Genomic DNA, 19642 nt, shown 5'->3' on the forward strand with positions numbered 1-19642 from the left:
GCAACTAAGCCCTTGCGTCACAAGTACTGAGCCCATGAGCTGCAGCTATTGAAGTCCAAACACCCTAAAGCCCATGCTCTGAAACAAGAGAAGCCACTGCAATGAGAAGCCTGAACCCCACAACTGGAGTAACCTCAGCTCTCCACAACTAGTGAAAGAGCAACCAAGATCCAGTGCAGCCAATGAAAAAAAGATGAGGATATAGTATGATAAAAAGAATGTAAAATATCTCATGAATAACTGTTATGTTGATAATATGTTGAAATGTTTTGGATATATTGTTGAGTTGCTAAGTCACGTCCAACCCTTTGTGACCCCATGGACTGTAGCATGCCCTCTATCTTTCACCATCTCCTGGAGTTTGCTCAAATTCATGTCCTTTGAGTCAGCAATGCCGTTGCAGAGAGAAGTCTATCCTGACACCTTGTTGACACTGTTCGACTTACTTTCCATTGGTTTTGTTATTCTAATCATACATAAGGACCTGCCTCAGAGAATCCTGCCCCTCTGCCTGTTCAAGTACCTTTTTTCAGAACCCTGTCCACCTGTAGATGGCAGGAGAGAGGAAATTAACATCCTCCTGCCTGAAGCTTGCCATTCTAGGAGACACTTGTTAAGATTAAAAGGCCTTTTTACTCTGTTCCCTTACCCCCTCTCCCCAATCTGTGATCCATAAAAGAATCGGCAGGCAGACTCCGGTAAGACGGTTATTTTGAGATGTTAGTCTGCCATCCTCTCTGTCAGCTGGCAGTGGATGGGCTGTCTGAACAGTCACATTCCTTGCCTCAACACCTCATCGCTTGGATTCAGAGGCCTCTGGATTGGCCTCTGTGTGGTCAGCAGAGCAAAGCTGGACTCGGTAACAATGCTACGGGGTAAATATTACTAAAACAATTTCACCTGATTCCTTTTACTTTTAAAAACATGGCTCCTAGAGGTATAAGCTGACAAATGTGGCAAACATATTTCTAATGGGCAGTCCTAGCCCCAAGGATTGAGGACAGTTTGCAGAGATGGAAATATTTTTATTTTTCTTTGTGAAGTTTTTTAGGGCAAAATTCTTGGAAACTTCATACATGTCAGTACAGGTGCTGTTCTGACAGGCAGGCAGCATTTACCAAATTATTGTAGTCACCTCCAGGTTAAACATTTCCAGAGAATTCATTCCTAGGCTAAAGCATCAGCTGTGAAGTTACCTGACAAGGAAGCAACAAGGAACCACAGGACAAGGCAAGGCTGTGGGAAGCTGTGGGAATTAAAATGGAAACATACTAAGTCTCCTTTTGAATTCGTTTTTTCCTGAAGCTAGAAACATAGAAAACTCAGCAGAGAAATTCAAAATGAGTGGACTTGGCTGATGCCAGAAGTAACCTTCGGATGAGAGCCAACAGAAACTTGATGGAAAGCAGCCAAAACACGGCATCTGGGGCTCGGAAGCCGAAAACTGAATTTCCTCTCTGGTGGGACCAGTGGCGAGAGCGCGGCAATGAAGTGCTCTGGACTTCGATGCCCTCTGGACTTCGACTTCCCGAGGAGCACCAGGAACGGGAGGAGGGATCTTGGTCAAGGCGGAGCAAAGCTCGTCGCCATGGCAACCACATGAGCCACAAACAGCCGGCCTAGCCCAGCAAGAAGCAACCCGAGCAGACCCCTAGGAACGGCGCAAGCTGGGGACAGCGGTAGAGGGGTGGGCAACAGAGCCCAGCACCGGTCAGCTGGGCCCCGACCCGTGGCGTGTCCCTGCCGGAGCACCAGAGCGCAGCGCCATGGACAAGCCGGTACTGTGCACTGTCCCTCCGCGCAGCTCCCACGCCTCCGCCCCGCCCCCGCCACGGCGCATGCGCGGCCTCGGAACTGCTGGGTGCTGGGGACTCCCCGGAGGCCACGCGGTCACGGGGAGAGGATGGGTGGGCTCATTTCCCGGCTTCAGATTCAGGCCGCGTGGCCTGAAGACGCTTTCATGAGCTTGTGGGGCTAGAGTTGCCGGTCTCTGAGTTTTGCTTGTTTCCCTCAGGAGGTTGTGGTGGTCGATCATGTTTAGCAGGGCGCGAGTAAAGTGCAGAAGCGCAGGTTCAGGGACCGCCTTTCTCATTTTATCATCAACCTGCTGCGGAAAGCCCACCCGTGGACCCAAGCAACCCATTGACCCAGAGCGAGCATCAGATATATCCAGGCGTGGCGGAGGCCGCTTTTGTGTGAAGTTTGTTGGCTGTTACTAGCTCTCGTTAGCCCTTGGGTTTGGACAAAAGCAAATGTTTAGTTCCCTTGGAGAGAGGGAGCCAGACGGTGTTCAAGGAAGCCCTGTTGGGTGGTTTCCTGGTGTCTTGTAATTTCGCCTCAGTACAGGGCAGTGGGGAGGGGGCTGGAAAGGAATTCTGCGCATTTAAATCAGGTTTCACTCCATTTGGCTTTGCTCTCTTAAATGAGTTATAGGGTAAAAAAAAAATTCGCCTACTTGTTTTTGCCTTTGTCTTCGAAAGTGATTCCTGCTCTTTGGAACTCAGGGAACGTCTAGGAGACTATAAAGCCTTTTCTGCAAACAAGAAACAGGGCACAGGGAGGGGCTTTTGTACCCAGGAGGGCCTCAGAGGGTCGCCATCAGTTTCAATATGGATTTCTGTGGTTACATTATACATTTTTTCATTTACACTAGCTATAGCTATGTTGGGCTTCCCTGGTGACTCAGATGGTAAAGAATCTGCCTGCAATGCAGGAGACCTGTTTTTCATCCCTGGGTGAGGAAAATCCCCTGGAGAAGGGAATGACTACCCACTTCAGTACTCTTGCCTCCATGTACAGTGGAGCCTGGCAGGCTATAGTCCATAGGGTGGTAAAGAGTTGACATGACTGAATGACTTTTACTAATACTGCTATAGCTGTATTACTATAGGAATATAGTATGCTAATCAATAAAATGTGCATCCTGTCATGATTTAATAAACATGAATTTAATACTGATTTAATTAAGAGCAATGTATACAGTTTATGTGGTTTCTGAGGTGGCTCAGTGGTAAAGAACCCACCTGCCAAAGCAGGAGATGCAAGAGGTGCAGATTCGATCCTTGGTTGGCTAAGATCCCCTGGAGAAGGGCATGGCAACCTACTCTAGTATTCTTGCCTGGAGAATCCCATGGACAGAGGAGCCTGGCGGGCTGCAGTCTATGGGGTCGCAGAGTCAGATACGGTGAGTGGCTGAGCACGCATACACATACATATGGTTTATGTGTATGATACTTCAACAGTTTCCTCCCCTCTGTAGATATTTACCTTTTACAAACTGTTTTATTTTTGTGAGCATCTTGCCATGATAGATTCATATTATTGCTCTTATTTTCATGTAACTTATATGCCATAAATATTTGGAATTTCCAAAATGTCTGTTGCATTTCATTAAGACAAATACCTGTTAATTCATTTAATCTTTTTAGTGACTCTTCCTCATTTTCTGTCCAGGAAAATAGAGACCCTGAAATGACAGATGGCATTGCAACTGCTAATGCCAATAAACCAATGATATTTTTGTATATCTTAATTTAAACTTCATATATTCTATAATCTTACATAAGTTTATCAAGTTTTATCTCTGTAGGGATATAAAAATATGGCTCTTAGTCTAAAGCCATACTGTTTTATGTTTTATTAATTATGCTCACTTTAAGATTGAAAAATGTAGGCTACTAATGCAATATATATATATGTGCTAAGTTGCTTCAGTTGTGCCCTACTTTTTGCGATCCTATGGAGTGTAGCCCACCAGGCTCTGCTGTCCGTGGGATTCTCCAGGCAAGAATACTGGAGTGGATTGCCATTTCCTTCTCCAGGGGATCTTCCTGACCCAGGGATTGAACTCCTGTTGATAAAGAATCCACCTGTAATGCAGGAGACCTGGGTTAGATCCCTGGGTTGGGAAGATCCCCTTGAGAAGGGGAAGGCTACCCACTCCAGTACTCTGGCCTGGAGCATTCCATGGACTGTATAGTCCACGAGGTCGCAGAGTCGGACGTGACTTTCACTTTCACTTTCTTTCTTATGTCTACTGCATTGGCAGACGGGTTCTTTACCACTATATTTAAGTTATATGGTTAAGTAAAATGCAAACATACATATATATATATATATACACACACACACATACACATACACACACTCTCTGATGGCTTTCAGCGGAGAGTTTTTAAAGGCAGTGTTTGGGATGAAGGCTGCAGCTCATGGACTTTCTTCTGATTGGTTGGTGGTAAGGTAACATGGTGATGTTTAGGATATCTTAGTCATCAGCTGTCTGATTCCAGCCAGTCTGGTGTCTAGAGCACGTAGTCAGCATGCAGTCACCATCCTCCACCTGTGGGTGGGGGGCTCTTAGTGTCTGCAAAGATGTGCTCAGATGGTTATACGTATCCCTTGAGGAGGAACAGGACTCTTTTGAAGCTATCATTACTTTTCTTGCTTGACTGCTTTTCCTTTGTTTCTGCATTCCCTCTGTTCTCTAATTAGTAACTGCTTAAGCCTGCTCTTTGGAACTCAGAAGGCCTAGGAGACCAAAGCTTTTTCTACAAACAAGAGATGAGGGACACGGAGAGGCTTTTGTACCCAGAAGGGTACAAAGATCCTGCTCAGTTTCAGTGTGGATTTCTGTGGTTATATTATTTAGGAAAAATAGAAGCAAATGGACACTGAGACATAATAAATTGTCACAGCTGGGAAATGTGACCTCTGTGGAGCTCTCAATTCCCTGGGGATGGTCAAGGATGCTGTTCTTCTCCTTTGTCCGAGGTCAGTAAAGCATTAGAGAAAGGCTGCTATGAATACAGTTATTTCGAGGAATTGGTTCCTGCTGCGTGAGAAATGTCAGGAGGAAGTTCACCTGTTACATTTTCTCCTTTCATCAGGCTGAGCTCTTTCCTGGCACTGAGCACTGTGGCTGTTTATTTATACCTCTCTGCTGTTTGCATTCGGCTTCACTCTTTGTGGCCTTACTAATAGCAAATAGACCCAAAAGGGTGGAACGACTGCTCACTCCTTACTTTGTTTATGAATAAAAACCGAGAGCTTCAACGCCAGAGTAAATTGCCTCCCAGGGGTATTTTGGTTTCCCAGGCTATTGGATGAGGCTCCTAGGAGGAGTTTAGCATTCAGGATGTTGCTTGGATATGTGTGACCCCACCCTCAGGGCCAGGCCCACTCCACTGCCAAGTCCCATGGGTGGTTTGTTGGTTGGAATCTGAATGAATGCTTTCTTGCCGATTTAACTCATGCTTGAGGCTGGGGTAGGAAAGATGAAATTAGAGGATACTTTAGCAGTTTGGTTCGATTAAAAAAACACTTATTAAAGTGCCTACTTTGTTTGCAGGCCTGTGGAAGGGCTCTGGGGAGGAGTATGAGTTGCTTTTCTTTTCTGCCAGGCTTTCCTGATGGCTCAGTGGTGAAGAATCTGCCTGCAATGCAGGAGATGCGGGTTCAATCCCAGAATCAGGAAGATCCCCTGGAGGAGACAATGGCAACCCTCTCCAGTATTCTTGCCTGAAAAACCCCATGGACAGAGGAGCCTGGTGGGCTACAGTCCAGAGTGTCGCAACGTGACTGAGCACACGTGCACACACATTCTTTTCGGCCTCCGTTTTTCTTTCCCTCCCTCGCTTTCTTCATTTCTTCTTGCTTTTCTCTTCCTTCCTTCATGTCTCCCTCCCCCTCCCTCCTTTTCTTTCCCCCTCCTGCAGCATGATGGTTGGATGGCATCGACTCAGAGGACATGAGTTTGAGCAAGCTCTGGGAGATGGTGAAGGACAGGGAAGCCCAGCGTGCTGCAGTCGTGGGGTCGCAAAGAGTCGGACACGACTGAGCGACTGAACAACAACAATATATATTATGTGGTTTCTTGCAGATGCTTTTTTCAAGTTTTCCTTGAGAATTTTGAAGATCCCCTAACACTCACTACACAATTAATGATTACTCTCCCTGTTTCTTTGGGGACTGGATGAGATGTGCAGATTGTGACCACTGCTTACTGGTTTTGAGTAATGCAGATAAGTGGCTTGGGCTTGTCTTGCAGGAGGTGGATCATACATATTGAGGAAGGGAGAGCAAGCATGGGATGCTCGTCAGATTCCTGACAAAGTTTCCGCCTGCCAGACGTCATGCTATTTTAATAAGTCCATGTAGTGAAAGCCTGTCATTGTTCCTACCCCAGGTGGGTAGTAGAATTATGATTCGGTTCCCGTGGGCCAACATTTCCACCCCAGGAGAGTTACTGTGAATAGTCAGAATTCTTTCTTGACGCAGCCTCCTGGTTGGGCCAATAGCATGTGGGATGTGGGCAACCCACCCTCACCCACCTCATACCCATCACGAAGGGAGTGGTCGTGGACTTCCTTGGACTGCTTGGACTTCAGAAAAAATAAAGAATCTTACTCTTGGAGGGCTGAAAGCTCGGTGGGCCACTTCCGATCATTGTTTAGCTTATTCAGGGTAAAGAATAAAAGGATTTGTGATCCATTGGTGTCCTGAAATGTCCATGTTATTGCTCATTACAAAGAAGCAAAGCAAGGCTTAGCCCAGAGCAAGCAGTCACCTCAGACTCCGGCAACCCTCCCCAAAGAGGGTCAAGTGTCAGGGGCTGTGTTGGGGACTCAGGGGACATCTTGGAAGAAAGGTGGCTGCTGCCATTCAGATAAGGACCAGCTGGGCCAGGAGGAACCTTGACCTGGATTTGACATCCGTATTTTACAGCAAACAATGTTGAGATGGACACTGAGCAGCAATATTAGAAGTGTTTCCTTTCAGATGAGTGTGGAAGCTCTGGAAAGTTGGAGGTTATGCTGATTGTCATTGCTGCTCTTGAGGTCACTCCAAACTTACTAGCTTAAAGTAGCACCAGCTACTGTACTATCTTGTCTAGTTTCTGTGGGTCAGGAGCCCAGGAATGGGCTTAGCTGGGGGGTTTTCATTGGCGGCTGGAGGAGCGAGGACTGGACAGGCATCTCCCTTTTCCTCTTCCTGTGTCTCACATCAGACTCGACTGGTCTGAGACACGGCTCCACGTGGTTGGTCTCTATGAATAGGCTTCCTCACAGCAAGGTGATCTCAGGGCAATTGACTGCTTTCATGATGGCCGAGAGCCTCCACAGAGAGAATTCCAGAGAAGAAGGCAGAAGTTGCCTCATCTTTATTACCTAAATGCAGGGATATAGCAAAGTGCTAGCACAAGTATATTTTGCTACATGTCTCTGCCAAGCATTCCTTCTGCTGTGTCCACTTGGCCAGACTCATGACCTAAAGGTTCAAGGCTGGGGTCATGTTCAATGTAAAAGTGTCCTGTGGTGCCCTTCATGGAAAGAGGGGCTCCATAGAGGAGAGACTCAGTTTGAAATGGATGAGCCAGAAGCTAGCTACGGAAAACTTTTAATCACCAGATATGTCCGAAGTGGAGCACTGGTTTCTCATCACTGTCTACTGAAAAATGGAAATTCTGTTCTGTCATGACTGCTCTTGATAATGTAATAATATAATTGTAAACACACTATACATTTTCTTCCTTTAGGAAAGAAGTTGTGCAAAATAGATTTGATCAAAATCCTTGTGTTTGTAGGACCCAAACCTGTAAACAGTAAATCGCCAATACCTCTGTCTGGGGAACTTGCGTGTTGTGAGCATACGATCTCTTCATCATAAAAGACAAATCGCATTCAGTCCTGCTGAAGGAAGGTCTAAATTATCTTTGTATTCACTCTACAGACAACATTGCAAAGTTGTAAGGAGATCAAAGAGTTTTCAGCCAAAACTGTATCTATCTATATTTCTGTATATATCTATTTTGACATAAAAGTTTTCTAGGAAATTAATACAAATATTCTGTTATTTATTTCCTCGCTTTTGTGTTACCAGCCTTAAGCAATTTGTAATTTGTTATATTTTATTTGTTATTTCTACCTAAATATTTGCTTTAATGCCTAATTTTGTGTTTCTAACTCTCTTTCTTAATGTGGGATGCCCAATTTGCTTACACCTGGTGGCTCAGATGGTAAAGAATCTGTCTCCAATGTGGGAGACATGGGTTTGATCCCTGGATCGGGAAGGTCTTCTGAAGGGAATGACTACCCATTCCAGTATTACCTGGAAAATCCCATGGACAGAGGATCCTGGAGGGCAGGCTACAGTTCATGGGGTCACAAACAGTTGGACATGACTGAGTGACTCTTTTATTGATTCAACTCTTTTATTATTCAACTCTTTTATTAATGTGAGGCCCCCAATTTGCATAAACCTCAGGCCCCACTAAATCAAGATCCACTCCACTTTGGCCTAAGTAAGTGCTAAATGGTTTATGTGGGAGCTCTTGGCTCTAGTGGGAGGATGGGAAGGGAGAAGGGGTGAAGGGGTGGAAGGAAGGAGCTAAAGAATAATTTTGCCTTTGTCCCGGTTTTCCCATGGACTGGCTTTGGTGGTGGGGTCCCAGACATCCTGTTAAATGCCTGCCACAGATGCTGTGCTTTACAAGGCATCATGGGGGATATAAAAGAAACTGAAAGCACATGTCTTCATTCTCAAAAAGGTTTAACCATCTCATTGGGAAGACACGCATGTCAAACTGCTGGAAATCCTAAACAGGTTAAAATGAAAACCGATTCAGCACAAAACACACATGGTTATGGTGGCATGAATAACACAGGGAAATCAGTGTGGGGCAAAGCCTCAAACTGGCCTCCTCAGAGGATGAGATTGTTGGATGGCATCACCGACTCTATGGACATGAATTTGAGCAAACTCCAGAAGTTGGTGTTGGACAGGGAAGCCTGGAGTCCTGCAGTACAGGGGGTCGCAAAGAGTCGGACATGACTGAGTGACTGAACTGAACTGAAACTCTGTGTGATCTCTATTTTGTTACCTTTACAACTGATAACAGAGTGGGTGGAATATTTGACATTCTTTTTGCCAAGAAAGTTAATCTCAGAACCCTTGGGTATCCAGCATCCTTTTCCCAGACTTGTGGAGACCTTTCTAGACCTTTTTAAGTTCCTACTTAAAAATGAAAAGTTCCTCCCAAGTCCCTTCATGTACCTTGAAAATATGTTCCACCTGCTTAAGGAGAAATTTTAGAGAGAGTAATAAAAACAGAGCAGATTTGACTTCTTTCTGGACCTGTTGTAGCATCTGCATCATGGTTATATTTGTTCATTAACTTCATCATGAATATTCATTGGAAGGACTGATGCTGAAGCTTCAATACTTATGGCCACCTGATGCAAACAGCTGACTCATTGGAAGAGACCCTGGTGCTGGGAAAGATTGAAGGCAAAAGGAGAATAGGGTGGCAGAGGCTGAGATGGTTAGATAGCATCACTAACTCAAAGGATATGAGTTTGAGCAGACTCTTGGAGATAGTGAAGGACAGGGGAGCTTGGTGTGCTGCAGTCTGTGGGGTTGCTAAGAGTTGGACATGACTTAGCGACTGAGCAACAGCAACTTCATCGTGACTTTGGGACCTGGTTTGATCTGCATTAGAATTTTAGATCCTCCATTTTAAAGCTGATCAAGTGTAGACAGGCACTGCTGAGGGAAAAAGTGGGCATCCACTGGCCCTTCACTGGAGACCTTAATCATATCTTGTGTTTGTGACTCCCCACTGCTCTCTCATTGGCTTATATATGCTTTAAGGGTGTTAATGAATAACAGAAATAGATTTCCACTTCCCAAAAAAGAGCTCTGATGTTTCTGGGATAGTTAAGACATCCAAGGAAGTAAGTGGGTCATTATCTAGTGGCCCCCGAGTGATGGTTGGTTTAGGAGAGGCTGGTTAAGTTCCACCCTGGGAGTTTTAGCTCTTTTGGTAACTGTGTGTTCATATATGGCCAGGGATCTAATATTTTAAATTTACCATAAAGATTTAAAAATGGCTAGTGATGTATTCTTGCCTTCTTGATCTCCCTTTCGTATTGGGGAATAACATTACGTGGCCCTGAAATACCATTAACTTGGCATTTCTTTATGAAGCGTGTCACAGAAGCCAGCTCCATTACAAGGGGATCTCCCCAAATATAGAGAGGTATTCTTGCAGTGGAATTTCTTCAGAATAGATGTTTAAAGGCAAATTTGTAGGCCACTGGCACCAAAGTGAAATAAAACAGGACTTAGGCCATCACCAGTGAATGCATAAATATAAAGATATTAGGTTAAAATATTCATCTGTTTTGGACAAAGGCTTAAGAGCAATGAATGATAGGTGCAAATGATCTATTAAAAACAGTGATGCAAAAATTCTGAAAAGAGATATCATGGGTTTTCCTTCATCCTTACCTTGATCTCCATCCTCCTCTGGATTTCTTAAATGTGCAATTTTGTGGGTAATCTGGGAATTGGGTAGGTTTTTCTTTCCTTTTTTTTTTTTTTTGTGGCCATGCCATGTGGCTTCCGGGATCTTAGTTCCCTGACCAAGGATTGAACCCATGCCCCCAGCAGTGGAAGTGCAGAGTCCTAACCACTGGACTGCTAAGGAAGTCTCTGGGTGGATTTTTTTTTTTTTTTGATAGGGTCTGCTGGACTTGGTGGCAGCTTCCCTCGTAGCTCAGTTGGTAAAGAATCTGCCTGCAATGCAGGAGACCTGGGTTCAGTCCCTGCATTGGGAAGATCCCCGTGGAAAAGGAAATGGAAACTTACTCCAGTATTCTTGCCTGGAGAATCCCATGGACAGAGGAGCCTAGTGGGCTACGGTCCATGGGGTTGCAAGAGTCAGACATGACTTAGTGACTAAACCAGCAAAAATTCTGGACATGGTGGGAGTAGTGTGTCTGTTGGGGGCTGGGAGGTAGACAGTCATCCTGTGCAGATCATTTGGGTTTTGGGAATTCGAGGCTCTTCCCAGCTACTCAGTTTAGCTCAGCAATTTCTGTTCCTGCGGCTCAAGTAACAACTACCACCCAGTCAATCTTTGGTGGGTCAGACCAGGCACACCATTGGTTCTGTGAAGTGGAGTCGAGAGGCCCTTTGAACGAGTCTCTGAAAACCATTTAATCCTTGACTGTTGAAAAAAATACCTGCTTCCTGGGAGCCAGGTACCTGGATGAGCTAATGGGGTGAATGTCATTGGTCGCATTCCTCGGGGATTTATGACATGACTTTGTTGATTTGGGGGCTTGGGTCTTCACCCACACAGCACTTGCTTTATTTATATTAAGATTATTGTTAACAAAGTCTGTTAATTCCTGCTGTGTGTACTGAAGGATATTGCGGTGAAAGAAAGGATTCTCTCAAGTGCTTGTTACATATGACACTCAGACTTCTTTACCACATTTAATCCTGGCCGTGTGTTTTAAGAGGTCAAGACACATTCCCCACCTCTGCAGATGATGTTTGCCTTGAAGTCCGCACCTAGGGGCAGAGGACAAGAACGAGATCGTTCTCTTCTTGTTTTTAGACTGTGTGAGTTTCAACATATGGGTGTGACCCCCTCCTCGACGTGTCAACCACAGTAGTAGAAAAATGAGAGATTTCCCTGGTGGTCTGGTGGTTAAGACTCCACGCTCCCAAGGCAGGGGACCTGGGTTCGATCCTTGGTCAGGGAACTAGATTCCCACATGCTACTGCTAAAGATCCTGAGTTCTGCAACTAAAACCCAGTGAGGCCAAATAAATAAATAAATATTTAAAAACATACCCTCCCCCCAGATTTTATTTAAAAAAAAGGAAGAAAGAAAGAAAAAGAGCTCCCCCACCATGTCCATCTCTTTTCTGTCTTCACTGCTCTTGTCACCTCTCTCTCCTGTTTCTTCCCCTCCACTTCCTCTTCTCCCCCTTTCCTTCCTCTCCCTGAAACCCCACCTGAGTCCTTGGGTCTGGTCACCCAGGACATGCATCCAGGAAAGGGAGCCATTCGGGTGGACACCTTCTCTCCTTACACAGAGTCACACAGAGCAGCCGGCTGCCCACCTGGCTGTTTGGTGTTAGCAGCAGAAAGATATCATTGGTTCATTTCCAGCCCTTGGTCTTGAAGAAGACAGACATAGAATAAAAGTTCATATTAAGGTACTTTCAGCTTAGACTTCCCCAATGGCTCAGCGGGTAAAGGATCCGCCTGCAATGCAGGAGACACAAGAGAGGCAGGTTCGATCCCTGGGTCGGGAAGATCCCCTGGGAGAGGAAATGCCAATCCACTCAAGTATTCTTGCCTGGAGAATCCCATGGACGGAGAAGCCTGGTGGGCTACAGTCCAAGGGGTCACAGAGTCAGACATGACTGGCTAAGCACACAGCACACACATACTTTCTGCTTGGGTGTTACGCCTTTTCCCCTGTTTTACTAGTTTTTTTTTTTTTTTTAACTTGGTTCAAAAAAAACAAACAGATGACTTTTGTGCTGGTCACGTTGAGGCATGCTCTGGAGAGGCAAAGTGCAGACTTGTCCAGGGCAGAGAGGTAAATCCAGCCCTTCAAAATGGATTGCGCTCTAAGAGGGGAGCTGTAGCACCAAGTATTCAGGGGGTGAGTGGGGGGGAAGAAGAGCCTCTTATTTAAGCCAGTTTTGTTTGCATGATTCTGGATTCCTGCAGTTAATTTATTAGGGATTAGCCAATTCAATGTTTGTTACCTATTTTTTTTCAGTTTACATTTTCTCTTTGCCTTTTAAAAAACCAAATTTCTTTTAAAAATAAAATTTGGAGGCATTAAATGCTTTTCAAAGGTTTCTTTATTTCTTTTTTTTTTTTTTTTAAAGCAAATGTATATTGTTCCCTTGAGGCAATTTCCTCTCTTCCTTCTTTGCTTCCTTCCTTTTTCTTTATCCTTTCTCTCTCTTTTTATTTATTTATTTTTTTAAACATTCATTTATTTATGGCAGTGCTGCTTGCAGGTCTTCATTGCTGCTTGCAGGCTTTCTCTAGTTGTGGTGAACGGGGCTCTTCCTTGCGATGTACGGGCTCATTGCGGTGGCTTCTCTTGCTTCAGTAGCTGTGGCACACAGACTGAGTTGTGGGATCTTCCCCGACCAGGGATCGAACCCATGACCCTGCATTGGCAGGTGGATTCCTTACCACGGAGCCACTAGGGAAGCCCTCTCCCTCTGTTAAAAATATTAATTTAGTAACACAGAATCTGGAGTCAGATTTCCTGGGTCTGAATCCTGGCTCCCACGCTCAGTGACCTTGATCTCAGCTGTGTGACCTTGATCTCAGGTGGCCTCGGCATGCAGCAACTTGAAGCTGGGCATCGGTTTCCCAGCCAGAGATTGAGGCCAGGTCACAAGACTGAGTGAGAGCTCCAAATCCTAGCCACTAGACCAGTGGTCGGTGACCAGGCCCTGGCCCTTAGGCTTTGCAAGAAAGAATTTCCGCAATGATGGAAAAGAGTGAGACAAGTAAAGTGTTTATTGGGAGGAAAAGAGCTCCTTACATGTGGATAGATACACGAGGAGGCTCAGAGAGAGTGTCGTGTCCTTGTGGTATTTTAAATTGCTTTTATGGGGAATTTCTTCCAGGTTTCCTTTGGCCAGTCACTTTGATTTGTCTGGTTCTGTGTCTGTATGTGGTTTATCTCAGGATCCTCCCGTGTGTGTGCACGCAGACATCTGTCAGTCAAGATGGATTCCACCAGAGGCCTATGGGTAGTTGACATCACTTACTATGGGGTGGGACCCCCTCCTTTTTCGACCCCCAAGGAACTTTCTAGTTTCGAGGGTTTCCTTGACTTAGAGAATAAGAAATATGTGGTCTCTTATCTTTTATCTGGGCCCTGACCAGCCTCCTCTCTTGATTATCCTGCTTTTGATATTTTGGAGTTTCAGTCCATGGTGAATGAACTCAAATTGCTTTATCTGGGGGTTGGGGAGGGCTTCTATCTCCTGCCTTAACCTCAGTAGGTAAGTGGACATCCCTGGGCATCAATGTTTTAACCTATAAAAATGGAGAAAGTAACAGTAACTACTTCCTAAGCATGTTGTGAATATCCAGTGAGCTGATATTTAAAAGTGCTTAGAACAGGGCCAGGTGGAGAATAATGCTAGTAATTAAAATGAAAATAAGAAAGAGGTAAACCTAGGAAACACAAGAAGCAAAAAGAACATAAAAATAAGTAAGCCAGCCTCTCAGTCTCAGAAACAATCTCCCTCTCTCTCTCCCTCTCTCCCCACATACATGTATATACAATTTAGTTTTTATTGAATACATTTTTTTTTTTACAAAAATTGATTCTTACTCTTTTGGAGCCTGATTTTTGTCATTTTACAGTGTATCATAAGTGTTTCAATTTCTTTAAAATGTCTCTTGAACATGATTTTTAATGCATTGAATACCTCTATAGTAATTTATTTTACGAATCTCTTATTGTGAAGCTATGAAGGTTTTGTAAAGTATTTCCTATGTTAATAATTTATACATATATATACAACAATATATATGTATTGTGAAAGAGGAGAGTGAAAAAGCTGGCTTAAAACTCAACGTTCAAAAAACTAAGACCATAACATCTGCTCCCATTATTTCTTGGCAAATAGATGGGGAAACAATGGAAACAGTGACAGATTTTATTTTCTTAGGCTCCAAAATCACTGCAGATGGTGACTGCAGCCGTGAAATTAAAAGATGCTTGCTCCGTGGAAGAAAAGCTATGACCAACCTAGGCAGCATATTAAAAAGCAGAGACATTACTTTGCTGACAAAGGTCCATCTAGTCAAAGCTATGGTTTTTCCAGTAGTCATGTGTGGATGTGAGAGTTGGACTATAAAGAAAGCTGAGTGTCAAAGAATTGATGCTTTTGCACTGTGATGTTAGAGAAGACTCTTGAGAGTCCATTGGACAGCAAGGAGATCAAAACAATCCTAAAGGAAATCAGCCCTGAGTATTCATTGGAAGGACTGATGCTGAAGCTGAAGCTCCAATCCTTTGGCCACCTGATGTGAAGAACTACTCATTGGAAAAGATCCTGATGCTGGGAAAGATTGAAGGCAGGAGGAGTAGAAGATGACAGAGGATGAGATGGTTGGATGGCATCACCGACTCGATGGACATGAGTTTGAGCAAGCTCCGGGAGTTGGTGATGGACAGGGAAGCCTGGTGTGCTGCAGTCCATGGGGTCACAGAGAGTCGGACACGGCTGAGTGACTGAACAACAACAATACATACATATGTGTGTATATGTCATTGTTATGACAATACCCCTGCGCCTCTGCTCCCATCCTCCAATCCCGCCTCCCCCACCTTGCCCTTTCTGTGTCTTCAGGCTTCCATTTCTGCCCTGGTTTCACTTGAGAAATGCTTTTAAGGAGATTTTTTGGTTATAAAAGCACCTTGTTTAAACAGCAAACACCTAATGGGTAAAGAGGATCTGATACTATGTGCAATGAAAAATTGTTAGTTGCTAAGTTGTTTAGTTGCTTAGCCGATTTCACAGTTGTTTAGTTGCTAAGTTGTGTCCAACCGTTTTTCGACACTATGGACTGTAGCCTGCTAGGCTCCTCTGTCCATGGAATTTTCTAGGAATTTTCTTGCCATTTCCTACTCCAGGGGGGCTTCCCAACCCAGGGATCAAACCCGAGTCTCCTGGGTTGGCAGGCGGATACTAGTTTACAGAGAACAGTTGGAATATGTCAAGGCTGCTTCCTCAGCTGACTAAGACTTACTACCTGTACGGCTTGGCTGAGGGAGCCGTCCCAGCAGTTTGGGTTGTAAAACTGCCACTTCCCCCCGCCTTGATTTCAGGTCTTGTCTGATTGAGCTAATTAGGCTCAGTCTCTAGTCCTTGTGGCCTGTATTTACATTTCTGGTGTTTAGAATATTACTCAGCCATAAAAAAGAATGAAATAATGCCATTTTCAGCAATATGGATGGACCTAGAAATTATCATACTAAGTCAGACAGAGAAAGACAAATATCATATGATATCACTTATATGTGGAATTTAATTTAGAAAAAAGATACAAATGAACTTATTTACAAAACAGAAGCAAACTTATAAATATTGAAAACAAACATGCTTACCAAAGGGGAAATGTGGCAGGCGGGGAGAGGTATACCAGGAACTTGGGATAAACATGTACACACGGCTGTATATAAGAGAGAAAACCCAGCAAGGAGCTACTGTAGTGCACGAGGAACTCTGCCCAATATTCTGCGGTGACCTCTGTGAGAAAAGAATCTAAAAAAGAGTGGATATATGGGTTTGTGTAACTGAGTCACTTTGCTGTACAGCTGACGCTAATACAACATTGTAGATCAGCTGCACTCCAATAAAATTAAAGTATTAAAAAAATAAACAACAGACACCCATATCCTTTCAAAGTAAAGTAAAACAAAGCCAATGGCCTCATCAAACACTGTAATAATGCAGCCCTCCTGAGAGCAGGAAGCTAAAGGAGCAGCAAGAGAAAAATACACACAGCCAACAGACAACTACGATGGTCTCTATGCTTTACATTTATCTGACCTTTATCTTATCTATGGCTTCCCGGGTGGCTCAGCTGGTAAAGAATCTGCCTGCAATGTAGGAGGCCTGGGTTCAATCCCTGGGTTGGGAAGATCCTCTGGAAGAGGGCATGGCAACCCACTCTAGTATTCTTGCCTAGAGAATCCGCATGGACAGAGGAGCCTGGTGGGCTACAGTCTGTGGGGCCACAAAGAGTCAGACACGACTGACTTGAGAAAAGTTGAGAATTGTTTTATTATGTGTTTTATATAATATAACATATTATTTATATAATGTTTTTATAATTATTATAATATTATATATTTACATATAATGTAATTTATATGTAATATAATTATGTTATATAATCATATATGATTATATAATAATCATGATTATTATATAATTATATAATATTATATGATATATAATAATCATGATTATTATATAATCATATAATATATTGTTCATATATATTTATTATATGAACAATATATTTATATAAATATGTATATTATATTATACAATAATATAATATATAATATATTATCTATAATAAAATAATTCTCAACTTTTAAATTTAGAGGGTCCTTGCACTCAGATTATTGCAAGTACAAAAGATCTTTGTCAACTAACAAATTCTTTCCAGAGTAAGAACAGTTGAGCCAATGCTGGAGTGATTGGGTCAAGAATCCAAAAGATGGTTAAGCTCGCCACCTAGTGGCTGTCAAGGAAGTAGCTTCCTTGAATTTGGCCTCTTGGTTTTGTTTTCCGGTGACAGACAGGCTTCTCACTCACTGTGTGTTCATTTTTACTCCAGGCAAAAGCAGTCATCATTTGAGAACTCCCATTGAAGCATCCTATTAAATTCCCTCATATTTGGTGGATAATGAGGCATTAAACTTCATTCATTTGCTAATAGGCCCTTCCTTTCATTCTCTTGTGTGAGAAGTTGATTGCTGATATTGTCCTACAGCAGCGCTCAGTGTAGCCCACTCATTGGGGGGATGAATCGCTTTATATGTCTTGTATCCAGTTGTGTCTTATTGCAGCTTCAGTTACCCAGAAAGGAAACTAGGAATTTTTCGTCTCTACCATATTCAGCTTCTAACCTCACCATGTTGTGAAAGGCGCTCAGTCGTGTCCACCTCTTTGCGACCGCATGGACTATACAGTCCATGAAATTCTCCAGGCCAGAATACTGGAGTGGGTAGTCTTTCCCTTCTCCAGGGGATCTTCCCAATCCAGGGATCGAACCCAGGTCTCCCACGTTGCAGGGGGATTCTTTACCAACTGAACCACAAGGGAAGCCCAACTTGACCATAGACCTCATTTAAAGCAAGAACATCTTGGAATGGCTTCTCTAAAAAATGCAGATTTGTCTTACCAATTTATTTGGGAGCTCAATCCCAGGAAAGCAAGTGTGAGGAGAAAGCGGAGTGAGGTAGGGAAAGAGAGAAAACCAACGCATGCATGCATGCTAAGTTGCTTCAGTCGTGTCCAACTCCGTGTGAACTTACGGACTGTAGCCTGCGAGGCTCCTCTGTCCATGGGATTCTCCAGGCAAGAATACTGAAGTGGGGTGCCATGCCCTCCACAAGGGGATCTTCCCGACCCAGGGATCGAATTGCATCTCTTAGGTCTCCTGCATTGGCAGGTGGGTTCTTTACCATTAGCGCCACCTGGGAAGCCAGAAAACCAATAGGAACATGTGTAATTTAGTATGTCCCAAATTATTTCCAGGTAAAGTCTGGTGGGACTGTCTGCCACGAGGCAGCCTGGACCTAGAGCCATGCAGCAGTGGGAGGGGTGGGCGGTAGGGGTGGATTGAGGTGGGGGGAAGTGGGGTTGGGGGGAGAAGGAGAGCTTATCTCATGTTACACTTTCCCGCTGTGAGCGTTTGCTTCACTGACATGAATTCCTTTGCTCTTCTGGTTGTGCATTTTGGGTGACAAGCAGATTCCAGATGTCTCGTGGCAACAGGGAACCCCAGGCAGGAAGTGAGAGGCACACCGGCTGGAAATGAAGTCAGAGCTGCTGTGGGCTGTGTGTATGCAAAGGTGGTCAGTGCTCACCCAGAGATGTCTCAGAGCCACAGTCGGGGCAGGACAGTGGTCCAGGGCCTCAGAGACAGGTGAGGCCAAACACATGAGAGGTGGTGCAGGGAAGCGTGGGGTGCGGTGATCTTGCATAGTTTTTACCCCAATCCCTGCTCACAGGAGCCCATCAGGGAACTCCGTAAATATTGGTCATGGATTTTCATTAGTATTGTTTTTCAGTCACTAAGGCGTGTCTGACTCTTTTGCAGCCCCATGGACTAGTAGCCCACCAGGCTCTTCTGTCCATGGGGTTTCCCAGGCAAGAATACTGGAGCAGATTGCCATTTTGTTCTTCAGGTCATCTTCCCTACCCAGGGATCGAACCCGTGTCTTTTGTACTTGCAGGCAGATTCTTTACCACTGAGCCACCAGGGATTTTAATATATTTTCTAGTAAATGCTTCCTGCAGAATTTGTCATTCCTAATTATGTGTTGATTAGGATCTTTTTGGTTGGGGAAACCTAAACCAATGAAACCAGAGGAAGAAGAGGGGCCGGAGTGGCCAGGGTGGCCCTGGGGAATCACAGTGTGGGCAGCAAGGGGACTGGGTCTAAGAAAAGGGCAAGAGTCAGTACCGGCAAATATCTCTCCCAGACTCCTGTCTCTGCCGAGGAAGAGATTCCCTCTTCAGGGAAAATCTCCCTCTTTTGTCTCTTAGAGCCTTCATCTGATTGGATGAGGCCCACGGACATTATGGAGGGTAATCTGCTTTCAGTTCAGTTCAGTTCAGTTGCTCAGTCGTGTCTGACTCTTTGTGACCCCATGAATCGCAGCATGCCAGGCCTCCCTGTCCATCACCAACTCCCGGAGTTCACTCAGACTCACATCCATCGAGTCGGTGATGCCATCCAGCCATCTCATCCTCTGTCGTCCCCTTCTCCTCCTGTCCCCAATCCCTCCCAGCATCAGAGTCTTTTCCAATGAGTCAACTCTTCGCATGAGGTGGCCAAAGTACTGGAGTTTCAGCTTGAGCATCATATCTTCCAAAGAAATCCTAGGGCTGATCTCCTTCAGAATGGACTGGTTGGATCTCCTTGCAGTCCAAGGGACTCTCAAGAGTCTTCTCCAACACTACAGTTCAAAAGCATCAATTCTTCAGCGCTCAGCCTTCTTCACAGTCCAACTCTCACATCCATACATGACCACAGGAAAAACCATAGCCTT

The 19642-nt window shown here is 44.4% G+C and overlaps 1 protein-coding gene across 1 annotated transcript in view; it reads left to right on the top strand.

Annotated features, from left to right (window-relative positions):
• Window positions 1–1268: 1268 nt before the first annotated feature.
• Window positions 1269–19642, top strand: part of DNAH5 (dynein axonemal heavy chain 5) — a 323884-nt gene continuing 305510 nt past the window's right edge. Inside the window, exon 1 of the mRNA XM_061393864.1 lies at window positions 1269–1778. Coding sequence (XP_061249848.1) covers window positions 1767–1778 — 12 coding nt within the window. The 5' untranslated portion in view covers window positions 1269–1766. The remainder of the gene's footprint in view (window positions 1779–19642) is intronic.

Source organism: Bos javanicus, chromosome 20, assembly GCF_032452875.1.
Source record: "Bos javanicus breed banteng chromosome 20, ARS-OSU_banteng_1.0, whole genome shotgun sequence".
Classification (NCBI taxonomy): Eukaryota; Metazoa; Chordata; class Mammalia; order Artiodactyla; family Bovidae; genus Bos; species Bos javanicus.